Genomic DNA, 24,719 nt, shown 5'->3' with positions numbered 1-24,719 from the left:
GAAGTCTGCATTCTAATTTCTTGAAAATATGCATGTCTTGGATCTGTCGTTCCTTTGCAGAATTACTTAAGATGCATTAGAGAAAAAGATCTCGCTTGGAGAAAAGCTGAATTCACTTCTGAGAGTGATCTTCCTGCCACAGCAAGAAGAAGCTTCTTATTAACACAGTGGGAAGTGGCATGTGAAAAAACGGGCTCCTTGGGTCATGCTAACATCAGTGCTAATGATGGAAGTTTTGGAAATAGACATTCTTGGTCTAGCACAAAGGATATACTTTAGAAACTGCATAGTCCTTGATAACTAATGCTCACAGAAGCCCGATTTCAACTCTCTCGTTTTATTGCAACAAATATCCCCATTTGCTTTAATACGACTGCTCCTCTTACCTTAAGTAGTATGTCTTAGAAGTAAATGCTGAGGACTTCATCATTTTACTCTGTGGAGTTAGGGCCACAGATGCAAGGAAATCCCTACCTATATGCTTAGCCCCTTATGTGGAGGCTCCAGTTGAACTTGCAGTACTCTGACCATGAATTCAAGCTGTTGTCACCAGCTTACTCACTGAGGGTAGGTAACTTGCGGAGGCCAGAAGTACATTGAAGAATATGCCGCCGGTGCAGTGGTTGAGAATACATAAACATAAACAATTGGATTTTATTTATTAGGCAATAGCACCCTATCCTGCATGGCTGCTGCTACTGTTGATGGCAATGGCAACCTTTACCTGAGTAATAGGTTTCCTCAAATAACACAGCCCAACTATTTATAGTTCATATCAACATATGGCTCAAAATCTCACCCTCTGTGTTTATGACTTATATTTTGTTGTCAACATCCAAATGTGATAAGTACATATATTCGTTCGTTCATTCATTCATTCATTCATTCATTCATTCATCCATTCATCCATTCAAATCATCTTCTACCTCTCCTCTTCCCAGTCTCACTCCCAACACTACATATGTACAAAGGACCTCTGACCCCTGCTCAATGACTGTTTCTTGGTTGAGATAAAGAACATTCATTGTGACGATGTAAAGAGCATTTTAAGACTTCTCAGGACCAAGTTACCAATGTCAAGGAGTCTCCTGTTTTCACTGCCAATGTCTTCACTGGCAAACTATGTATGTTAAGGTCTGGAGCAGACACAAGCAGCTCCACTGATTATCTTAGTAATCAGATAAAAAACAAGACGGGGTTTTAAAAAGTTATTCTGAACTATATCCTTTCCATGGTAATATTTGTGAAACATCTGATAATTTTTCCAGAGAGTGATTCTTCTTAACTTCTATTTAAACCATTTTCTATGCCTCACTTTCCTCATCTAAAAAGTTTTAAGAAAAATTAGATTGCCTTCCTTAGAAGGTTAAGGTGAATCCCATTTTAAATAAAACATTGACAATTTCCCGACAATTTTTTAAGTAGCTTTATGAAGAGTATAATTCTTTTTCTAAAGGACACTCTGCTAAATAATCTAAGTATTTTTTTTTAACAACAAAATATTTGAATGATTTTGGTGGTGCTTGGTGTCCATGAGAAAAGAGACAGAATATGGTACTTCAACTTGCAGTTTTCACCCAGAGGTAAGCTGATTCACCCAATAGCATCACGCTCAGGTACCTTTTACTTCATAGAAATCTCAGATTACAAATCTGTCTGTTCATATGAGGGCCTTTTTCTTTTTTTAGTATGCAGTATGTTTTATAGTTTGTTCCACACAGACCTCAGAAAAAGATCACAAAGCCACAGTTTCATACGTAACATTCTGCAGCCATGGAGCCCAAAAACATTTGTTTAGAGTGATTCCCAAATAAAATTGGACTCATGATAAATTCTTCAATATTGACATAATACATTTGGAGAAATTCTATTTTTTCCCCTGAGTCCTCAAAAAATCATTTGTAACCAATAATTCTAAATATAATATGATGAAAAAAATGAAATGTAGTTTAGATACTGTGAAAGGATTAAATTTAAAGATTAATTTTAATTAATGTCAATAATTTCATTTTACTTTAATTTTTGAAATTTATCTTTATTGTTGAAAGTATTATAGATGTCTCCTTCTCACCCCCTTCCATCGACCCCCTCCACCTGTTCTCTCCCTCTCCCCAGGCCTTCCCAGAACTATTGTCTGTCCATGGGCCATGTATACATGCATATAAGTTCTTTGGTTAATCTCTTCCCACTCCCTGCCCCTTTCATCTGAAATACAGCAATCTGTTGCTTGCTTTAATGTCTCTGGATCTCTTTTGTTCATTATTTTATTTTGTTCATTAAATTCCACATATAAGTGAGATCATGTGGTACTTGTCTTCCTCTGACTGGCTTTTTTCACTTAGCATAATGCTCTCCAGGTCCCTCCATAATTGTAGTGATTGCTCCTCTTGGTTAATTATGATGCTCAGTGTGTGAATAAAACCTGCTCTCTTGGACAGATGGGTGTGACTTTCTCATTGCATACAACAGCAAGTGGCAAGCTCTGTAATGTGATCACACTTTGCAATGGGTCAGGGTCTCCAAATTGGCCTGGGAAAGGGTGAGGGGTGGTCACAGGTGGCACCGAGAAGATGTAGCATCTGTTTTGGGATAGGAAGAAAGAGTAGGATTTCTCCAGGTGGAATATGTAGAGAAAGAAATTCAGAGAAAATATTGAGAGTTTGGATATGATTAGAAAAATATAAAATTAAAGGACTGGACTAGGGCGCTGATAGCTAAGATCTGACAGATGAGCATCCTATCATTTATCTTTTCATCCTCTCTTTCCATCTCAGCTCTTCTCTCCTTCCTTCATTCACTCTTTGAATATCACCTATGTACAAGGCATTATGTTAGGTGCCAAGACAAACATGGCCTATCACTGAGTCTATTTGAGGAGAAAGACAATGAAAGTAAATATGGTTTTCCAAAGCTTCCAGTGACGTATTAGTGTTAAAAAAAAAAAGGTCTGAGATGTATAAAATATTTCCAAAATATTCCAATAAAAAGAAATAGCAAATATAAAAAGAGTCCGAGTTAGAAAGGTGTTCAAGGCCCTCGAAGACCTTAACAAAGGAGAGGTGGTTGAAGTTCAAGATTCATCTGGGGAAGGGCACTAAGAAATACAGCATGAAGGACGTTTAGCACTGTGCTGAGGAATGTAGCTTTTCCACTTACAGGAAGTGGAGAGCCACTTGAGGAAAATAGAGCAGGAAAGTGCTATGATCCGAACCACAGCTGAATGCCACAGAACTTCCTGCCCTATGGAAATATGATCTGTGCTGATCAGTATGGTAACTGTTAGCTACATGTGGCTATTTTGCCCTTAAAAGCTGGTATAATTGAGAAACTGAAATTTTTATTTTAGCTGATTTAAATTAATCTGCTTTCCATGCAAAGAACCCAATGTGGTTAGTGGCTACCATTTTGAACGGCACAGATCTAAACTGAGTTAGAGATGACTATGGCAGCTGGGTGTGTTAAAGGGTAGGAGACAAAAGAATAGGGCTACTGTAACGTAGAAAGTATAAAACCAAACAAAACAGGGCACCGGATTATGTGGATGTGGGAGGGAAAGGCGATGGAGGAGTCTTAGAGCAACACCCTGGTGAAAGGCTCACAAGACCTTCTATTAACCTCTATTGCTTTCAAATGAACACATTTCCTCTCTTTTCTCTCCTTAAAGCCATTTATGTTAACGATTTAATAAAATATAGCAAACTGGTCACATAAAACAGTACCAAAAATTTTTTTTCCAGGAATACATGGCAACTGGAACTTGCAGTGACTAAGTGAACTTTAGCTCTGTGTACGCCTTCCTATATAGGAAATTAGGAGTTGGGAGGATAAAGTCTTTTATATTGAAGATCCCAGGATGACCTTGATCCTCACTGTTCACCCTAGGATCACAGGGATCCCAACTAATTCCCATGAAGTCCCCTAAACCCGTGGTGACCTAAGAATGTCAGCAGAAATCTAGGATGAAGAGAATCCTTTAAATCCCTCAACATCCTTATGGAACTGTCAATCATGCAGATGATGACTTCTGTTTACACCCCCCCATTATATAGCAGTCGGGACCATAAGACCACATCCGGAACTGAGATTTAGTAATACATTTAATGTATTTACTGTAACCTTCCTAATTTTCAGCCTCTCTGCTAAGGCTTGTATAGTAACTTTTTGTTGAACCCTCCCTATCAATTACTTGAGTAACTCAGATAAACTGTCCTGACTGTCAATGTCTGTGGTTGTAAAATGAGGAAAATATGCATTTTTCAGTCACAAAGTCCGGGAAATAAGTGTAAAATCCTGACCACGAAATTTAATGCAAAATGAACTCTTACTAAATGCTGGCGAGCTAGGAGGGTAGTGGTATTTGTTATATGTTTTCTAATTTTGGTCGAAATAATTTACTATAGAGGAAAAAAATGTGTTTATGAAAACATGCACACCCAAGGAATGATAAAAAGGATTGCATATCTATATTAAAGCAGGTTTTCAGACAATGTCATAAAGTTATATATACTTTGACATTTTAATTGGACACTTAGGCTCATTTCGTACACAACTAAAGATGTAGAGTAAGTGCTAGGAATTGATAGGTGAACAAGATCTGGCCTATTAACTCTTTAGGGCTGGAAATGCACTTATATTGAAATACAAAATAGTTTGTTTACTTGCCTAATATGCAATAGGATGAACATAAGCACACCATTCCAGTGTGCAAGCAAATGTAATTTTTTCTAGGGAGACAAATTATTTTATCCCAAAAACACTCATGGCTGGACACAATGCCTGCTCACCTGGGGTCTAACCTAGTCACGTACATTTAAGCAAGTGCAAAGCCTGATGTTATGCCTTTGGTATTTAATAAAGGTGACCCAGACATGCTCCCTCTTTTGCCAATAAACAGAACCTCCACCTTCACTACACTCTGGGCCCTGCTCCCTTCCCAAACCTGTTCTGCCCAGTTTCAGACCCTCATCTCTGGAAGGATATTTGGGTCTTTTGCTGTCCTTCGCACCATTAAATATGTCTTCCATAACTTTGGTCCTTCTCAAGGACGTTTATAAATCTTATTCTCATTTACTGTGAAGCTACATACCCTAGCAGCCATCCCAGGCTTGATTTGTGTCCTGAGTCCCATCTGAAAGGCATTTCAACCAGCCAACCAGCCCTGTTCCACCCCCACCCCCCCACCCCCAGCAAATGGACTTGAAGCAGAGAGGATGATGCTAGTAAAAATTTGATAGATGGATGGAAATGGCATTTCTCCATATTTTCTACATGCTCTCTTCTTAAAATATGCAATATTATGTTTTTCTTTATAACACGAAGTCAAATCTGATCGTCCTTTATCAAAAGCAAGGTTGTATAATACAGTGTGTCAAACCAGAATGTAGAAATAGAAGGGAAAATAAAAGGTTGGCCGAAATGACTCCCATAAATATTTGAACATCTGATAAGGATGTCAATCTCCCTTTGTCGGGATGCAAAAGAGGGGATTTATGTTGCTTTGTGAGTATAATAATGTTAGATAACACAGCTCAGCCTACGCAAGCATCTTTGTTTCTCTCAGAATACAAACACTATTAAGTTTTCCTTTAGGGAAGGGGCAGAGATTTCACCAATCAATGCAAAACAACAATAAAAACCCAAAACTTTTCAACACCAGATCAGTACTCGTCCAAAATAGTTTCTCTCTCAAGATTCTCAGGCTATGCTCGCCTCCCTAAATTACTTATTTTTAAATGTTTTATTAATCCATGCAGTTTGATAGTCTTTTAAAAATTTTTTATTGATTTCAGAGAGAAAGGGAGAGGGAGAGAGAGATAGAAACATCAATGATGAGAAAGAATCATTGATCCGCTGCCTCCTACACGCCCTCCACTGGGGATCAAGCCCACAACCTGGGCATGTGCCCTTGACCAGAATTGAACTAGGACCCTTCATCCCACAGGCTGCCGCTCTATCCTGTGAACCAAACCAGCTAGGGCCAGTTTGATAGTCTTTGATCATTACTAGCCAGGTCTGCCATGCTGCACAAATATCATTTCAGCTAAATCAATTAGCCACTTCAGTGTCTGCCTCTCCAATTGTAGGATAGATATGCATTTGCCTGCAGGAAGACACCAGAGTGTGGACGTGGGAGCTCGATGGCTAGCAGTGTGAATTCAGTCAGATTACTTCCCTGGCAAAGAGGTTCAGTGTGCTTAGCCATGATCGACAGGAGATCCGCTGTGCAGACAGCTCTCCCTTCAAGGAGGATGTCAGAGCCGGGCGGGGAGCAGTCAGCAGACAGCCTCTAGCTATCTGCTCCCTGGAATCCGCCTCATTTACAGAGAGCATTCATTCCAGGGGGACTGAACATTATGCAAGCAGACAAATAAAGGCCCTATCATTTGGGCACAATCCAGGACTCCACTGATCATCGATATTCACTCGAGAGAGACACACTGGGCTGGGCATAGGCTCAGCTGGGACTACATTTCTTTATTTTCTTTTTTTAAAAAAAATATATTTCATTGATTTTTTACAGAGAGGAAGGGAGAGGGACAGAGAGTTAGAAACATCAATGAGAGAGAAACATCAATCAGCTGCCTCCTGCACACCCCCTACTGGGGATGTGCCCACAACTAACGTACATGCCCTTGACCAGAATCGAACCTGGGACCTTTCAGTCTGCAGGCCGACGCTCTATCCACTGAGCCAAACCGATTAGGGGTAGGACTGCATTTCAATTGGACGCCTCTCCCTGCCCATCCGGCTTCTGTCCCCCTCCAGTCACACGTGCTGATCCCTGACAAACACCTTGTATTTCAAACTCCATCCATCTCCGGGGAAAACAACCTACAGCACAGTTGATTAACTGGAATAAGAATCCTCCATGTAATTCACGAAGTTAATGTAATAAAGTGTAAAATGAGATCTATGTGAAGGGCACGGTACTACCACAGCAAATAAACGTGAGTACAGATCCACAGACTATCTCGGTTCCCTTCATTAAGTAGCTCCTCCCCTCTGAGAGGCCGCAGGGGAGTTTGCTGAACATCCTCCAGCACGTCTATTCCAAGTGGGATTCTCTGTCAGGCCCCCTCATGCTCTCCGAGAGAGGAAGGCTGCTGGACCCGGAGAATTTGCCAACACACTGAAAAGCAGAGACCAGTGTTTGGCTAAGGCAGCCACCAGCCGCAAGTCTAGCACACTGTGCTGTGTCATCGCTGAGATCTAGAAAAACAGGGTTTTATAATAAAGTCACGCAGGAAGCAAAGTAATTCCTCACTCCACGCAGGGGAACAGGATGTCCTGTCACAGCCTGTGGGTAGTTATGGGGATTTTCCCAAAGCTACACACTAACGAAAGGCAGGTTTTTCTGGCAAAACACAACACACAGGCACACTGTCATGGGACCCAGGAGGACGAAGGTCCCAAGGCTCTAAGGTGAGAGTGGGGAAGGTCAAGACCCAGCACCTACAGAGAATTCTAAGAAACACACACACACACACACACACACACACACACACACGTATATGTATATGTATATGTATATGTATATGTATATGTATATGTGTGTGTGTATACATATAAGTATATATGTATATTTGTGGTCTGGGCCCTAGTATGGAGGTTTGGGTCCCAGATGGATTTCTAGACCCTGGATAGAGGACTGGATTCTGGGTTGGAGGTCTGGGCCCTAGATAATATAACATCTTATATTTAGTGAGTTTCTGAGACAGAATAAGATCCCCAATCATGTGAGGGCCAACTATTCAAATTTCTGATAAAAATACAAACCCCTACCCGTCTAGTGTAGAAGTTGGCAAGTAATTATTTCAGACTTTACAGAGCACACTCTCTATGTCATAATTATTCAACTCCACAGTTGTCGAACATAAAATCATGAGGGTGCCTGTGTTCCAATAAAACTTTATTTAAAAATGTGGTAGATCAGCCCTGGCCAGTTTTTCTCAGTGGTTAAAGCATTTGCCCATGGGCCGAAAGGGTCAAGGGTTCAATGCCTGGTCAAGGGCACGCACCTCAGTAGCAGGTTCGATCCCCAGTCCTGGTTGGGGCACATCCAGGAGGCAGCCAGTTGATGTGTCTCTCTCACATTGATGTCTCTCCCTCTCGCTCCCTCCTTCCTCCCTTCTACTCTCTCTCTAAAGATCAGTAGGCAAAACATCCTTGAGTGAGGATTAAAAACAATGTGGTAGGTCAGATTCGGCACACAGGCAATGGTCAGCTGAGCCCTGGCCTACTGTAATAAAACCACAGTTTTCACTAAAGTCATAGGCCTTCCCTTATGTAGGTCCTATGGGAAGCAAAATGTGTGTGTGTGCATGTGTGTGTGTGTGTGTGTGTGTGTGTGTGTGTGTGGCTCACAGAGTATTAAAAAGATGCATAAGCTATGACACACATGTGAATCAGCATCATGATATCTGCAATGCTCAATGCATTAGAATCTGGAACACAGACCAGTTCAGGAGCCTGAGGGACCCTCCTTATATCCCGTGATTCAGATGCTCTGCAACACGGCACGCAGTTCAGTGATAAACCGTGCTGCTTACATTCTCTTCTTTTTAAAGAGCGCTGTGCACCTTCCCGGGGAGGTCCTATCGCAAAGAAACTTGAGTGGCAATGGATCTGGCCACAGGTGTCTGTAGTCTCTTAGAATGCAGTTAGGGAGATGCTCCCCTTGGAAAGAGGCAGTGTGTATCCATTTTTCAAATGTAACAGGCATAAATGCACTTGTATATGATAACAAATGTTTTGCTAAACATTGGTTCGCAGCCTCTATATGGAAAATTTATAGGGAGATACAATTTGGAGCCGACTGCAAGTGAAGAAGCTATTTAGAGCCACATGTAATGAAATAAACCCCTTAGTTATGAATCAGTTATTATATTTCACTGAACTCCAACTGTTTCTTTCTCCCTGGTTAATTTCATTCTAGCCTTTGTTATTGTGCCTAAAGAAACCATTTTAACATTTTCTCGCATGCTCTTTGAGTATCAAAAATTCCATCTACAAGTTTTCAGCTTTTTGCCTCTAATTGCTCGACTGGTTGCTCTAACTGCTTTAATAAATAATATTATTTGAGTTCTGCTGGTCCCAGAATTCAAAGGTCCCTGCATCACACATTATTATTCCTCTGAGGAGAAAAAGGAGACTTTTTCTACCCAAAGCACTTCTTTATAGTGAGAGAGGGAGAGAGGGGATAAAAAAGGGGGGGGGTTATAAACACAAAGTCCATCCTCCAAATGAATTCTAGGTCCTCTATGTGATATAGTTTCACTTTAAGATAATTGGAGAGCTATCCTTGCTTCCATTGAAATTCATTAAGAAACTAGGCCCGGCTGGCATGGTTCAGTGGTTGAGCATTGACCCATGAACCAGGAGGCCATGGTTCAATTCTGGTTGGGGCACATGCTAGGGTTGTGGGCTCGATCCCCACAAGGGGACATGTAGGAGGCAGCCCATCAATGATTCTCTCTCATCATTGACATTTCTCTCTCTCTCTCTCTCTCAATAAACATATATTTAGAAAAATACAAAAACTAGGAAATCTCTTCCTCCATTTGACCCTAAAGCTCTAGAACAGTGATGGCGAACCTATGACACGCGTGTCAGGTGACACGTGAACTCATTTTTTGGGTTGATTTTTCTTTGTGAAATGGCATTTAAATATATAAAATAAATATCAAAAATAGAAGTCTTTGTTTTACTATGGTTGCAAATATCAAAACATTTCTATATGTGGCACGGCACCAGAGTTAAGTTAGGGTTTTTCAAAATGCTGACACGCCGAGCTCAAAAGATTCGCCATCACTGCTCTAGAATCTAGTTTTATTCCTCATTTTCAGATGGCACGTATTAAAGGCTAGTTTGATAAAACGGGAAGGGCTTGGGCTTCTCATGGCTATTCAGCCAGCCTCCATAGTAGAGAATAAGGTCCCTGAGGGCAGAGGCTCAGTCTTTATAGAAATACCCTTGGGAAAAGTGGGCTCTACTGATACTACTTATACAACTAAAACAAGAAATTAATATATATATATATATATATATATATACCCATATGCAGTGAATGAATAAAGAAATAGATATGCAACTAAATGGATATATTAATTCATTAAGTAATCAATGGTAGTTGAATTAGCAGGTATAGAGAATTCCTCAAAACAATGACTGGGAAGAGTTGGTAATTTTGAATTGGGAGCCAATCAAACTTTTATCTGGCTAACAGTGTGCAGTGCAGGAACGACATGACCAATTTTTAATTGTTTTAAACTGGCTTGCTCCTCATACTCAACCCTGCTACACTGTTAGTGGGAGTGCAAAGTGGTATAGTTGCTACAGAAAAGAATATCAGATATTCCTAAAAAAAAAAATAATAGAACTCCCCTATGATCCAGCAATCCTAAACAATTTTATACAAAAGAATTCAAGTTGGGATTCCCGAAGAGATATTAGAGTTTCCATGTTAATGAAAACACTATTTCCAATAACCAAGATGTGGGAACAACCACATCTAAATGCCCATCAATATGAATGGGTGAAGAATAGGTGCTCTATAGATAAAACAATATTAGTCAGCCTTAGAAAAAGAAAATTCTATAGTATGTGACAACAGAGATGAACCTGGAGGATATGTGCTAAGTAAAAGAAGTCAGCCACAAAAAGACAAATCCCACATGATTTCACTTATGGGAAGTCAAAGTTATAGAAGAAGTAGAGACCCAGTGCACGAAATTCGTGCACTTGGGTGGGTGGGTGGGTGGGGGGTCCCTCAGCTCAACCTGTGCCCTCTGGCAGTCAGACATCCCTCTCGCACTCCAGGATCCCTCGCTCCTTACGCTCAGCTCAATGCTCCTTAGCCCTGCCGCAAAGAGGGGGGAGGTTCCTGCCACCACTGCTGCATTTGCCAGCTGTGAGCCCGGCTTCTGTATGAATGGCCTTTCCCCTATGGGAGCGCACTGACCACCAGGGGGCAGCTCCTGCGTTGAGCGTCTGCCCTGGTGGTCAGTGTGCATCATATTGACTGGTTGTTCTTGTCATTCTGCCATAATGGTCGCTTAGGCTTTTATTATATAGACTAGAGGCCCGGTGGACAAAAATTTGTGCACTCTGGAAGGAAGGGAGGGTTCCCTCAGCCCGGCCTGTGCCCTCTCGCAGTCTGGGACCCCTCGGGAGATAACGACCTGCTGGCTTAGGCCTGCTCCTGGGTGGCAGAGGGCAGGCCCAATCCCTAGGTGCAGCCCCTGGTCGGGCTTAGAGCAGGGCCGATTGGGTAGTTGGGGCGCCGCCCCGTCATGCACAGAGCAGGGCGGATCGGGAGGTTGCGATGCCACCCTCAGTCACGCTCAGGGTAGGGCTGATTGGGGGGTTGGGGCACCACCCCCTGTCACACTCAAGGCAGGGTTGATGGGGAGGTTGTGGCACCACCCCCTGTCACGCACAGAGCAGGGCCCATCAGGGGGTTGGGGTGCTGCCCCCTGTCACTCACAGAGTAGGGCCCATCAGGAGGTTGGGGAGCTCCCCCTTGTCACGCAAAGAGCAGGGCCGATCAGGGGGTTGAGGAGCTCCCCCCTGTCACTCACAGAGTAGGGCCAATAGGGGAGTCGGGGCACCGCCCCCTGTCACATACAGAGCAGGGCGGATCAGAAGGTTGGGGCGCCGCACCCTGTCACACTCAGGGCAGGGCCGATGGGGAGGTTATGGCTCTACCCCATCACACACAAAGCAGGGCCCATGGGGGGGGGGGGTTGGGGTGCCGCACCCTGTCACACAAGGAGCAGGGCCAATCAGGGGGTTGGGGCACCACAGCCTGTCACACACAGAGCCGCAGGGCGATCAGGGGTTTGGGGAGTTCCCCCCTATCAGGCACAGAGCAGGGCTGATCAGGGGGTTGGGGCGCCTTCCCCTGTCATGAACAGAGCAGGGCGGATAGGGAGGTTGTGGCCTCGCCCCCTGTCATACACAGAGCCGCAGGGCGATCAGGGGGTTTGGGCGCTGCCCCCGGTCACGCTGATCCTGGTGCCAGGAGGCCTCGCGGCTCCGCTGATCCTGGTGCTGGGAGGCATATTACCCTTTTACTATATAGGATAGAGGCCTGGTGCATGGGTGGGGGCCGGCTGGTTTGCCCTGAAGGGTGTCCTGGATCAGGGTGGGGGGTCCTGCCTGGGTGCCTGGCCAGCCTGGGTGAGGGGATGATGGCTGTGTGCAGCTGGTCACACCCCCTTCAGGGTGGGGGTCCCCACTGGGGTGCCTGGCCAGTCTGGGTGAGGGGCTGAGGGCTGTTTTCAGGCTGGCAGGTGAATGAAGCTCCCAACCGCTCCTTTTTTTCTTTTATTCTGGGCCAGCTTTAGTTCTGAGGCTTGGCTCCAGCTCTTAGGCCTCCGCTGCTGAAAGCAAGTATCTGGTTTGTTTGGGTTCTATAATCGAAACACTGTTTCAACTACAGCTCTGAGATCCTGGCTGGCTGAAAGCAGGTTTCTGGGGTTTTGTTTAGCTTCTATATTTGTAACAATGTTTCAAACTGCAAGCTCAGAGGCCAGCAGCGTCAGGTGGTGAACGTTGGAGTCCTCAGTCACTGAAGCAAGCAAGCCTCATGTTCGCTTCAAGCTGCCTGGCTGCTGGCTGCCATCTTGGCTGGCAGTTAATTTGCATATTGCCCTGATTAGCCAATGGGAAGGGTAGCAGACGTATGGCTAATTACCATGTTTCTCTTTTATTAGATAGGATAGAAGAGAATGGCAGATGCCAGGGGCAGGTGAAGGGCAGAATGGGTGGTTGCTAATCAGTGGCTTGAAGTTTCAGTTATATAAGATGAGTCTGCTCTGGAGTTGTGCCATGCACCACTGTGTCTGCGGCTAAGCATACTATGTTTTGCACTGAACATGATATTGACCCTCTCAACTGATTTCTAAGTGTTCTCATTACACAAAGAAAACAACTAGGTCCTTACAAATATGGGGAGCAACTCTAAGATGGAGGAGAGAGTCAATCAATACACTGTCTGCGTTCCCAATGAATGCCAGGTGCTCCGCAGTGTAAAATACTTCCACATGGGCATTGTTTTTTAGCAGGTTTGAAGGAGTGTTTTCAGGAAGAGAGCTCATTATTGGCAAGCCTGGTGACTGAGGTGAACTATTAAAAGGCCAGAATGTAGGTGGGGTGGGGGGTGGGGAAGCAACGCTCTTGTACTGAGTGGGCACTTCAATTCAAGAGAGGAATTAGGACAACAGAGCACTGTGGCCACCATGTGTCTGCCTACGCCACCTGCCGAATGGCCATCATTCCCACTTTTAATTTAAGCAGCTCACAAAGATACTCAAGGTGAATGCTCTGAAAGAAATACAAAGCAAGTATCTGCAGAACAGTCTCATGCCAGCTCACCGCCATGGTAACACCAAATACACACTTGAAAGAAGTGTATTGAGAGGAAAAAATGAGCCATAGAAGGTTCGTATGAAAGCGTTGACTTAGAGTCTATGCCTACACTGTGCTAGCAGGTTTACTTCCAATATAAACAATCTGATGCATATAATGCTGTTTCAGAGTGTCTGTTACAAAGTATGGGCTCAGTAAATGACAGCTGCCATCATCCTACATCTCATGCAAGAAGCCAGGACCCAGGAAGACATGCAGAGACATAGTGGTGTCAATGGTAACGGGATTTGGCTCTGAACCCTGGCCCCACACCCTCTGCTATAGCACCACGCACAGAAAATGTATCCTTCTAGGCTTCCTCCTTCATTAAATTGGAATCATATCATAAAATCTTTTGTGAGAAATAATCCTATATAATAAAAGGCAAATATGCAAATCAACTGAATGGCAGAGTGACCGGTCGCTATGACGTGCACTGACCACCAGGGGGCAGACGCTCAATACAGGAGCTGCCCCCTGGTGGTCAGTGTGCTCCCACAGGGGGAGCACCACTCAGCCAGAAGCTGGGCTCACGGCTGGCAAGTGCAGTGGTGGCGGCAGGAGCCTCTCCCGCCTCCGCTGCAGAGCTAAGGATGTCCAATTGACAGCTTAGGCCCACTCCTTGTGGGGAGCAGGCCTAAGCTCTCAGTTGGACATCCCCCGAGGGCTCCTGAACTATGAGAGGGTGCAGGCTGGGCTGAGGGGACACCCCACCCTAGTGCACGAGTTTCGTGCACCAGGCACCGGGCCTCTAGTATATAATAGAAATGTGTGTCTGATGCATTAAATAGCAATAACATTGTTTCTGCTTTTACTTCCTATTCACAATGCAGTTCATAGCCAAGCATAACAAACCTATACTGAGGGACCAGAAGGATGAGCAAAGAACAGTCCACTTACATACTGATTCATTCCACAGACCTGGTGCACTTTCCTTCTTTCTAGGAATACATCCGGGATTGAATGAGGCCATTTAGAGAATGAATAATTTATTCTTTCAATTAAAAGTGGTTCCTGTGAAGCCATCCCAACATGCAGAGATATGGTTGGAGTCACAGAGATCGCAGGGAAAGGGAGTACGGCATAGGGACTGAAGACAGGCACTGTGTTGTCAGAAAAACCCAGGTATGCATCACAGGTTTGCGTCGGCACTTGGCTCTTGAGTCTTTTTTGTTGTTGTTGTTAAATTAATTCTCATCTGAGGACATTTTTTCCCATTGATTTTTAGAGAGAGAGTGGAAGGGAGGGGAAGAGACAGAGAGAGAGAAACATGGATGTGAGAGAGACATATCAATTGGTTGCCTGCCACATGTGATCCGACTGGGGCCAGGGATCGAGCCTGCAACCAAGGTACATGTCCTTGACCGGAACTGAACCTAGGACCCTTCAAATTCTTGGGCTGACACTCTATCCACTGATCAGCTAGGGCAAGTGAGTCTTTTTATCCTCAGTTTCTTCATCTGTTAAATGAGGATAATGAGCATACATGTCATCTCACAGAGGTATTAGGGAATAAAATGAGTATATTTAGCGTCTCCCGGCCACATACTAATAAGCACTCACTAGAGATAATTCACAGCAGTAACAGGGGCAAATGAGATTAAATGAGGTTAGACTATTTAGCCTATAACTATTAAAAAAACAACAACAGGTAATTCTGTGTCTGTTAAGCAACCTTTAGTAGAAGAATCTCTGCTAAAATAAGTACTAGGCTTTCAATCTGCATTTATGCTGTGACATTGATGGTGCCTTTATTAACTGGTAATACTAATTGCTACCATCTATTTTATTTAATGGCTTCACTTAATTATCTCAGTAACCCTGTGAGGAAGATGATATTATTCCAATACACAGCTGAGGAAACTGAGTCTCAGAGAATTCCAGAGACCAGCTGACTGACAGGAAGAACCAGTGATAGGATTTAAACCTTAGTCTCAGTTCAAAATAGGTAATCTTTCAAATAGTTTACAGAAGCTCAGGCTATATTACCAGGAAGCATCTGGTATGGAAGAAAGCAGCAAATGTTTAATTAATGTTCCTAGCAGGGAGATGGTCAGACCATGGATTTGGCTATTTTCCCCTGGAAGGGAGTATATGGAGATAGACATAGACACAGATACAGATGTAGGTGATTTAGATGTAGGTATCAATATAGATACAGGTATAGATATAGAGAGATATAGATGTAGATATAGATAAATAGACATAGTATAGATATAGATATATAGATAGAGATAGGTATATGTAGATAGAGATAGGTATATAGAGAGATAGTTATATATAGAGATAGGTATAGATAGAGATAGGTAGATATAGATATAGATAAAGATATAGATATATAAATATAGATAGAGATAGATGTGGATATAGCTATAGATAGATATAGGTATATATATATATATATGGGGGAATATATATATATATATATATATATATATATATATATATATACATATATATATATATATGTTTAAGTATAAGAATTTCAAAATACATAATATTTCATGCTTGACAATGTACTTGAAAAAGTTGTTGAGTCTTTGGACAGAGAGTCGACCAACCAATAAATGACTGCATGTTTTAGCACGGCAGATGACACAATAAATGCCAATTTCTTCCTAGATGGCCACGTATACATTCCCCCAAAAGATGCATATGTTCTTGTCAGTATATAAAATGCAACAGCCCTAAAGAGACAGAAATGCTTTGCTCTTTGTTCCTCAGTAATTCCCCGAATACCCACATCCTCTGGTTCTGTTTTTAAAAGGTTAAACGGCTCTGAATCTGTCTGCTAGGCTCATAAGGAGCTATGCAGTGCTCTGGCTCGCCAGGAAATTTAATTTTCTACTCAAATCAACCGATTGTGCATTAGGGGAGGAAAAGAAAAGCTTCTCTCCATGACTCAGTTGGTGGGGGTTGGGGTGCAACTACAAAAATGAGACCAGACGCTGAGAAATGCAGCTGGCGATTCTCACATGTCTATCCCATGGAGCCAATCCATGTCCGATCAGAACCGTGTGGGGCTCGCCTTGTGAAGAACACATGCCAGCCCTGTTGTAGATGCTTTGTCACAGCATCTGCCCCTTCCTTGGGAAGGACCACAGATGTCAAGGAACTGCCACCTGCCTGACATCTATCAGAAGGATAGATCCGCCCGTGTCATCCAATGGTACTTTATCTGTTCATCTCTTCCTGGTAACACACCCCCAAATTCCCTTTGATTTGTCCCCCCGCCCCCAAAAATGCTCTCAAGTTGGGCAATTGTGACAAAGTAGCTTCACGCCTTCTTTATGCCTGCCATTCCTACCGTGACAATCATAAATATAACAACAAAACCCAGCCTGTGTGTCTCAGTGGTTGAGTGTCCACCTGTGAACCAGAAGGTCACGGTTTGATTCCCGGTCAGGGCACACACCCGGGTTGCCAACTTGATCCCCAGTGTGGGGCGTGCAGGAAGCAGCCGACCAATAATTCTCTCTCATCACTGATGTTTCTATCTCTCTCCTCTCTGAAGAGATCAATAAAATAATATTTAAAAAAATAACAACACAATAATAAGAACAATCAACTACAATGGTAACCATCACTCGATGCCATGTGAACTGGAATTGTTACCAGTGACTGTCCACTTGAACATCAGTAAAGGAATAGGTTATCAAATGTACAAAAACCTGTGGGGCGACGATGAACCTGGATCTGTACCCAGATCTGCAGGCTGGAGCTGTCACTATGGTACAAAACATCCCTCCAACCCCCTCGCTAGCTGATTAAGAACAGGCCTCCGCGCAGGAAGTCAGTTCCTGCTGGGATCTCGGATTTCATGTTTGGAGTTGATTGCCCTGATATTTGAACTCCTCGCGTCCCCGAAGGGCCCTTGGCTTGGCCTAGTCCCGGGCCCCCTGTGTGTTCCCTGCTAACAAGAGCAGAAATCTTGTCAAATCAAGTGCCAAACAGGCCCCAGGACAGGCCTCTCAGTTGGACCAATCTTGCTTATTTCCTTCACATGCTGTCACTTACACTTGGAGATGTGCAGAGGGTGGCCATTCCTCCTTTCTGTGTTGGATTTTCTTTTTTTTCTTTTTTTCAGAGGAAATGGAGTGACATGAACACGGGGAAGATTAATTTATTCAAAAACATTTCACTGCCCCTAATTTATAACAGGATTAAATATACATTTAATCCTGTTATAAATTACATATTATATATATATGATATATATTAATTATAAATTATATATATAACTTATATATTATATATATAATTTTTATATGATGTATGTTATATATATATAATTATATTATATATATATAATTTATATATATTATTGATTTCAGAGATGAAGGGGGAGGGTTGAGAGTGATAGAAACATCAATGACAAGTGAGAATCATTGCATTGGTCGGCTGCCTCCTGCACACCCCCAACTGGAGGTATAGCCCGGGACCCAGGTATGTGCCCTTGACTGGAATCGAACCCATGACCCCTCAGTCCACAGGCCGACGCTCTATCCACCAAGCAAACTAGCTAGGGCTATAACAGGATTTCAAGATGAAGTCATTTCACGACTTAGTCAGAAAATGCCTACCCATGGTAATGTATTTTTCTGGATACCTCCTGCTGCTGTATTCAACACCTGGCCCTATAAGTCTCTTAGCCAAATGCAGATCATTCTGTATGTCTATCGCTTGGTGGATTCCTTTAGAACTGAGAATGGACAACTGACCATTCCTCAAATCCCCAGGTTGGGTTTTATCTTCTTAGAGTTTGGGCTCTTTTGAAGAAAAAATTTTTTTTTGTATCCTTATGAGATACACTCTATATTATCCTGAATTTAGAAATGGTTTGTGTTAAAAATATCTTTTCTGGATTTGAAAAAAAAAATTATTTTGTGCCCAAACTCGTTACTTGGGCCAATGACTAGCTGACTAGCTATTCTGCTGGGTTTCCCCTCCAACCTCATCATTTCAGCACCCTTGTGAGGGTTGAGAATGTAATCCATAAATTAATAAAACTTCCAGCAAACTTATTTGTCTAGAATTTCTCTGAACAAAGAAATTAGAAGGACATGAACGCCCGTGACCCAAGTGAACGCGTTGGGTATGAGCTGACATCGAACTTACAGAGTAACTGGACAATTCTCTAAAACTGTATTCCTCCATTAAGTTTTCTGTCTCTTTTTTACAGCAAACATTTCTAAGACAATATTTGAAATCCACACTCAAACACATCATTAGCCAACACTTCACCCTTAGAGACCAGTGTACCTGTTATAGATTTGCAGTGTGCTTTGGGGGAAAAAAAGCTATTTAGCTTGAGCATTGTACTGTCATTGGGGTGACTAGCAAAAGAGAAAAGTTGTATGCAGTTCAACAGAAAAAAATAGGGTTGAGTCTCATTTCTGAAAAAAAGGCAGAAAAACTTTAATAAAGGATCATTTCTCATCGCAGGAAAGAATTCTGAGCAGGGAAAGTATAAACAAAAGGTATTTTTGAAATGGCAGAGAAAGATTTTATCTAAAAGTCCCCAATCCAGATATGCTGACTGACCAGAAGTGCTCAGGTAATTTCAAAGCCAAACACCAAATACAGAAATAAAATAGGGGCTTCTTCATATGTTGAGATAGTGGTCTCATGCCTCTAAATTCTCATATATAATTTACTGTAACTGTCAGAGGAGAAAGAAGAAAACCCAGCAATGCTTGGACAAAAAACGGAAGTGTATAAACAAGCAAAATCAAAATAATATAAAAGATCCACCCAAATACACCACAAAACAGATGCAATTTTGCGTTCTCACTGAGCTCTCTGAATGCGGGAAGAGTTGTGTTCACCCTGATATCCCTGGCTTTGGGCTTTGTATGTAGCTCTGGGTTAATATGTGTGTGTGCGTGTGCATGTGTACACATGTATGCATGCACCCACGTTCACATGCATACGCGCACACAATATGCATTGACCAAAATTCTTTGGTCATGTGAGGTTAGCCCCTAAGGCAACCACATAGGACGCATACGTAATTGCATTTTATACTGACGTGCTTGTCAACTGATATAGCCAGTAAGAGACATATACCTTATAGGACTGGAGGTGATATCAGGGTCACGTGCGGTCACTTGCCCAATCACGGAGTTCAGAGCTGCATTTTCGTGAACTTCGAGGAGATAAGTGGGTGAAGAGAAGACAGGAGGCTCATCAGCATCCTCAACGACAATTTTGACCGTGGCCGTGTCTTTAAAGGGCCCCCTGCCGCTGAAACGTGGGTCGACGTGGACGTTGGCCGCCTCCACCTTCAGCGTATAGGATTTCTTGGTCTCAAAGTCCAGAGGCTGTTAAGAAATGACAAAGATGAATGTTGCTCACTAATGACCACAGCAGCAAGAACAAATGAGTGTAATGCTGATGGATGAGCGTTATGTGCATGGAAGCCCATTTGTGAGCCTTAATGGGATCCCTCTCCATTCCCCCAGATCCAACCTGTAAATCCTACAGGCATTTATGGATATCTGCGTATTATACAAGCTCGGTGAATCTAACCTCCTATTGTTGTGTTTTTGTTTTGCTCATTTCGCTTGGAAATTCACAAAATATTCGCAGTCATGAATTGTGCCATCAAAATTTCACTTCAGAGTCATAATAAAATTTTACTAGTGATAACATGACCTGCATACCAATCAGCCAGTTAATTGAGCCTCTGCTGGGAGGAGATAAGGCAGCATCAAACACCATCTCGATCTGGGAAGAATATTTTAGCATTTCTGCAACAGTGTGTGAAATGTGAAGAACGAGAAATAATCATTGTTTAGGGCAAGGAGACATTATAAAGCATAATTTAGCACTAATCTCCACAAAGAGGGTTTTCTTATTTCACTTGCAAAGCATTGCTGCTCGGCTGATCATGTGGCTAAAAATGAGGTTTATCATTTATTTTTTATTTTTTAAATATATTTTTATGGATTTCAGAGAGGAAGGGAGAGGGAGAGAGATAGAAACATCAATGATGAGAGAGAATCATTGATTATCTGCCTTCTGCATGCCCCACAACAGGGATCAAGCCAGCAATCCAGGCATGTGCCTGACCAGGAATTGAACCATGACCTCCTGGTTCATAGGTCAACGCTCAACCACTGAGCCATGCAGGACTGCAAGGTTTATTTCTTTTTTTTTTTTTTGAGGGGGGGTATTCTTAGAAGTTCTCTATGATGAGTTCTGTGCTATGAAGCAGGTGAGCATGTAAAGAAATACATATGCAGACACATATGTACTTGTGTTTATATTTAGAAGAAGGAAAGATGAGAGCGGTAGCTATAGCTCTCTAGGTCTCACCAACCACTAAAAGCAAATTGAAATGACCTCATTGCACCATTACTGACAATATTTTTGACATATTAATAACTCATTCCTTAAAAGCCCCAGAGACTGTGGTTAATGACCTAGGTAAATATAGCTGGGTGAAAGAACATAATCCCCTTTAATAACCAGAGAGCATCTGTTTCGCAACCCGACGGTCCAATTCCCGGCAACACAGAATACTTCAGACTTCAAGAAAGTACATCTGTCAAGGTTGAGAGACACACTTTAGGTTTCTTTGCAATTTCCACTAAGAAACAGAACTTTACATCTGCAATGCAGATTTAAAAAAGAAGAGAAGGAGCTGGAACACAGACCAGCACTCACGAACTCTTTCAGAACTCCTGTATAAGTTTATCTATCATTTCAAATTTTTGTATTGATTTTTATAGTTGAATTCAGCTTTCATGGGACTTGACTTTTTCTGAAATATTTTCTAGGGAACAAGGCAGATGCTCACTTCCCTGTCTATTCTGAAATGACTGGGTGCATGTACCTGTGAGTAGATGATTCAACATCAGCGATTTGGCAACCATCCCTACTGTAACACGTATGCAATTTCAAGTTCTTCAGAAACACTGGTAAGTGTGACAGATTAAGTTCGGTTTCATTCTCAGCTCAACATAGTGACAATGTCCCCCACAATCCTGGTGTCCTTAGGGTTTTATCAGACAAAAAAGAGGTCCCATGAATCGTGGAAATATGACCCCCTGCACAATGCTCTCTAGAGTAAAATACATGTGTTTTCTTGGTGTTAAAATGTGTAGTATATGCTTCTAAGTTTATGAATAATTGTGAATAAAAATACAGCCAATGGCTAATTGCTTCAGCTTATAAAAGCACCTTATGGCAACAACGGATAGCAGTTAGTAATAACAATAAAAATGACATTAGGAATCATTAGCCAAGGAAAATGTGGCTTTGGGTTATTCAATAATTGACTCAAGCATAATTATACTGTACTCCATTTTTAAATACTTTGCAATGCTTAATCCTGTGCTCAAGCCATGTATAAAGGTAGGGTTGCTCAACAGAGAGTTGAAATAAATGCACCATTTTTCTCAAAATTGATCTTAAAATGTATTTTGTATACAAAGGTGAGTCCAGAACATGCCAGGTTCCCACTGCCACTGTCTCTTCAACGGGGGATTTTAAGAGCATGATCAGTGGATGGCAGATCCCTGTGCAACATAACATAGAATTACAGAGTACATTTGGAGCTATTTCAGTGTAATACTGATCAGGACAGAGGGGGAAATGATGGGCTCCCAATGGTGTGGTTCACCATCTATCTTCTTATTCATGAACAAGCAAAACTTTTTTTTTTTTCCAAGCAAAACTTTTTAAAAACTAGCAGCCTGGTGCACGAAATTAATGCACGGGAAGGGGGGGGGGTCCCCTCAGCCCGGCCTGTGCCTTCTTGCCATCTGGAACCCCTCGAGGATGTCCGACTGCCGGTTTAAGCCCAATCCACAAACTGACATCCTTCTCGCAATTCCCTGGCTCCTAACCAATGGCCTGCCTACCTGCCTGCCTGATCGCCTCTAACCCCTCTGCCTGCCTACCTGCCTGCCTGATCGCCCCTAACCACTCTGCCTGCCTACCTCATCTCCCCTAACTGCTTGCCTGTATGCCTAATTGCCCCTAATCACTCTGCCTCCCTGGCTGATTGCCCCTAAATGCTCGCCTGGCTGCCTAATCACCCCTAACTGCCTCTGCCTCCACCCCCGCCACTGCGGATTCATCTGGAAGGATGTCAGGAATGACGTCTGGAAGGCTGTTCAGCTGTCTGGTCTAATTAGCATAATACACTTTTATTATTATAGATTAATTTGGATTACTTTATGACAGAGATATAAAGGACAACATTCATCTAAATACCCATGATGAGCCTGGCTGGTGTGGCTTAGTGGTTGAGCATTGACCTATGCACCAAGAGGTCATGGTTTGATCCCTGATCAGGGCACATGCCCGGGTTGTGGGCTCGAACCACCATCCAGGGATGTGCAGGAGGCAGCCAATCAATGATTCTCTCTCATTGTTGATGTTTCTATCTCTCTCCCTTTCCCTTCCTCTCTGAAAACAATAAAAATGTATTAAAAAGAAAGACTTCAGTGTGATTTGTGGAGACATACCAGGAAGCATGAGGGCAGACATGGGGAGAATTAATATAGAGAAAGATTAAAAGCCATTGAACTTGCCACCTCTGTGGGCAAGTGAGTCCTCTTCCCACTGGAAATCCTCTTCGGAACCATAGATAATAGGCCTCCAAATAATTTCTTCAGAGAATAGGAGCTGTCCCCCTATCCGCATCCCTCATTGCTTGAGGGTTGCCTTTCAAGTGTTGGGTTGCCTTTCAAGTGTTTAGTTCCCTACAAATGCCTGCAGTTTTGGAAAAGGCAGTGTGATGTAGATAGGAGAGATAAGGTGAGACTGGTGGCTAGCATCACCATGGTAACTCTTTCCTAGAGCTTTAGCTGATATGCAAAGTGGGGCCAAGAGGTATGAGGTGCAAAATTAGCTCCACTTTTTTTTGCAGCTAAAGAAGAGACACCTCTATCAGCTCTAAGACTTCACCAGGAAGTCCACCCGACTCCCGCAAACCCCAAAAACTCAAGTTTCCAAGAGGTATTTTGAATGTGAACAAAATCTTCCTTAGCTTACCTTTCTTAGTCTTATGATGCCATCCTGGGCCTGGGCATCAGAGGTGATTTCAAAGAGTGCTGTTCCATCCCCATCAATGATGTCATACGATGACTGCGCATTTTCACCAATATCCTGATCATTGGCCTTTACCCTGCCTATGGCAGTGCCAAGAACCACATCTTCAGGTACTGAGAAGTGATACAGACCTTAGAAAAGAGGAGAAACACTGAGCATCATGCAAATTCCATTCATTCATTCATTTAGCAAGCATGTATTGGGCATCTCCTTTGTTCTGGGCACTCCTGTAAATGCTACCACTACAATGTGGAAAAGATTTTAAAAAAATTAATTTTTGTTGTGGAATGCACAATATTTTAAATGAGTCAGAGACAGAGTTCCCAGAAGTAGTGAGCTCTTTTTGAGACTCTTCTCAGAGATGGAATTGATCCTATCACATGTGTACCAAGTGTGTAGTTGGAGCAGAGTTATAGCAGGATATTAGTGAATCTGTGTGAATGTTCTTTCCAATGGACTGTACAATCACATTGGCTGCCCGTGGGGCTCTTCGTTGTTGCCCAACATAAAACAGGAAGCTAATTTCAGCACAGGAAGATGCAATGTGCAACACAGAGAAAGTCACTTTTGAAGCGGCCTCTGTATTTACAGACTCGGAGACCATTTTTGATAAAACCCAATTACTAAACTTCTGCTGTGCCCTGCAGCAAGCTGTTCTGACACATGAAACACTCCTCCTGCTACCAAAGTCCTTCCTCGTGGCTCTGAACACCAGCAATCCTACTTTCCAGACTCTCTAGGCAAAAGGCAATTACAGTGCGGGTTCCTTCTCCGGTGGGGGCCGTAAAACATGGCTAATTAGCGGCATCTTAATTCCAGTCGCTTTAGCTGTTGCCTTCATGTTAACTCCTTCTCTTTGGCGGAGGGGAAACTTTTGGAAACGTAACCCCTGGCTATTACCACTTCAGTGCATGTGTGCCCTACATTTCATGGCCGACTCCTGCGTTTATTTGCCTGAGGGTTTTCTCTGCCTTTCAGAATTCACTTTGGCCCATGCCTGTCAGACCAGAACTGGAGAGAATGAATGCCCCACGGAAGCAGCCCTCAAACACTCACAAGAGTTCCTAGCCCAGCTTCCTCCCTTCCCTGGTAGGCTAACACTTCTCCCTTTTTTTTTTTCCCTTTTGCTTGTTTATTTAATTTACAGTGTTCCAGAGTTTCCCCAGTGGGATCAGCTCCAGTCACCCACAGTGGTAGCTGGCTTGATAATGTGCATCTTGGCTCCCTGTCTTTCTCACACACAT

The 24,719-nt window shown here is 42.8% G+C and overlaps 1 protein-coding gene across 3 annotated transcripts in view; it reads right to left on the bottom strand.

The window, feature by feature from the left end:
* CDH8 (cadherin 8) overlaps positions 1–24,719 on the bottom strand; it is a 322,908-nt gene that overhangs the window by 108,038 nt on the left and 190,151 nt on the right. For all 3 annotated transcript variants that reach the window (XM_059667865.1, XM_059667868.1, XM_059667866.1), the window contains exons 6-7: positions 23,419–23,606; positions 19,480–19,733 (exon numbers count right to left, since the gene is read on the bottom strand). In XM_059667865.1, the coding sequence (XP_059523848.1) occupies positions 19,480–19,733; positions 23,419–23,606 (442 nt within the window). The remainder of the gene's footprint in view (positions 1–19,479; positions 19,734–23,418; positions 23,607–24,719) is intronic.

This window comes from Myotis daubentonii, chromosome 15, assembly GCF_963259705.1.
Source record: "Myotis daubentonii chromosome 15, mMyoDau2.1, whole genome shotgun sequence".
NCBI classification, from domain to species: Eukaryota; Metazoa; Chordata; class Mammalia; order Chiroptera; family Vespertilionidae; genus Myotis; species Myotis daubentonii.
Note: the sequence above shows the minus strand (reverse complement) of the source record. Positions and strands in the feature narration are given on the sequence as shown.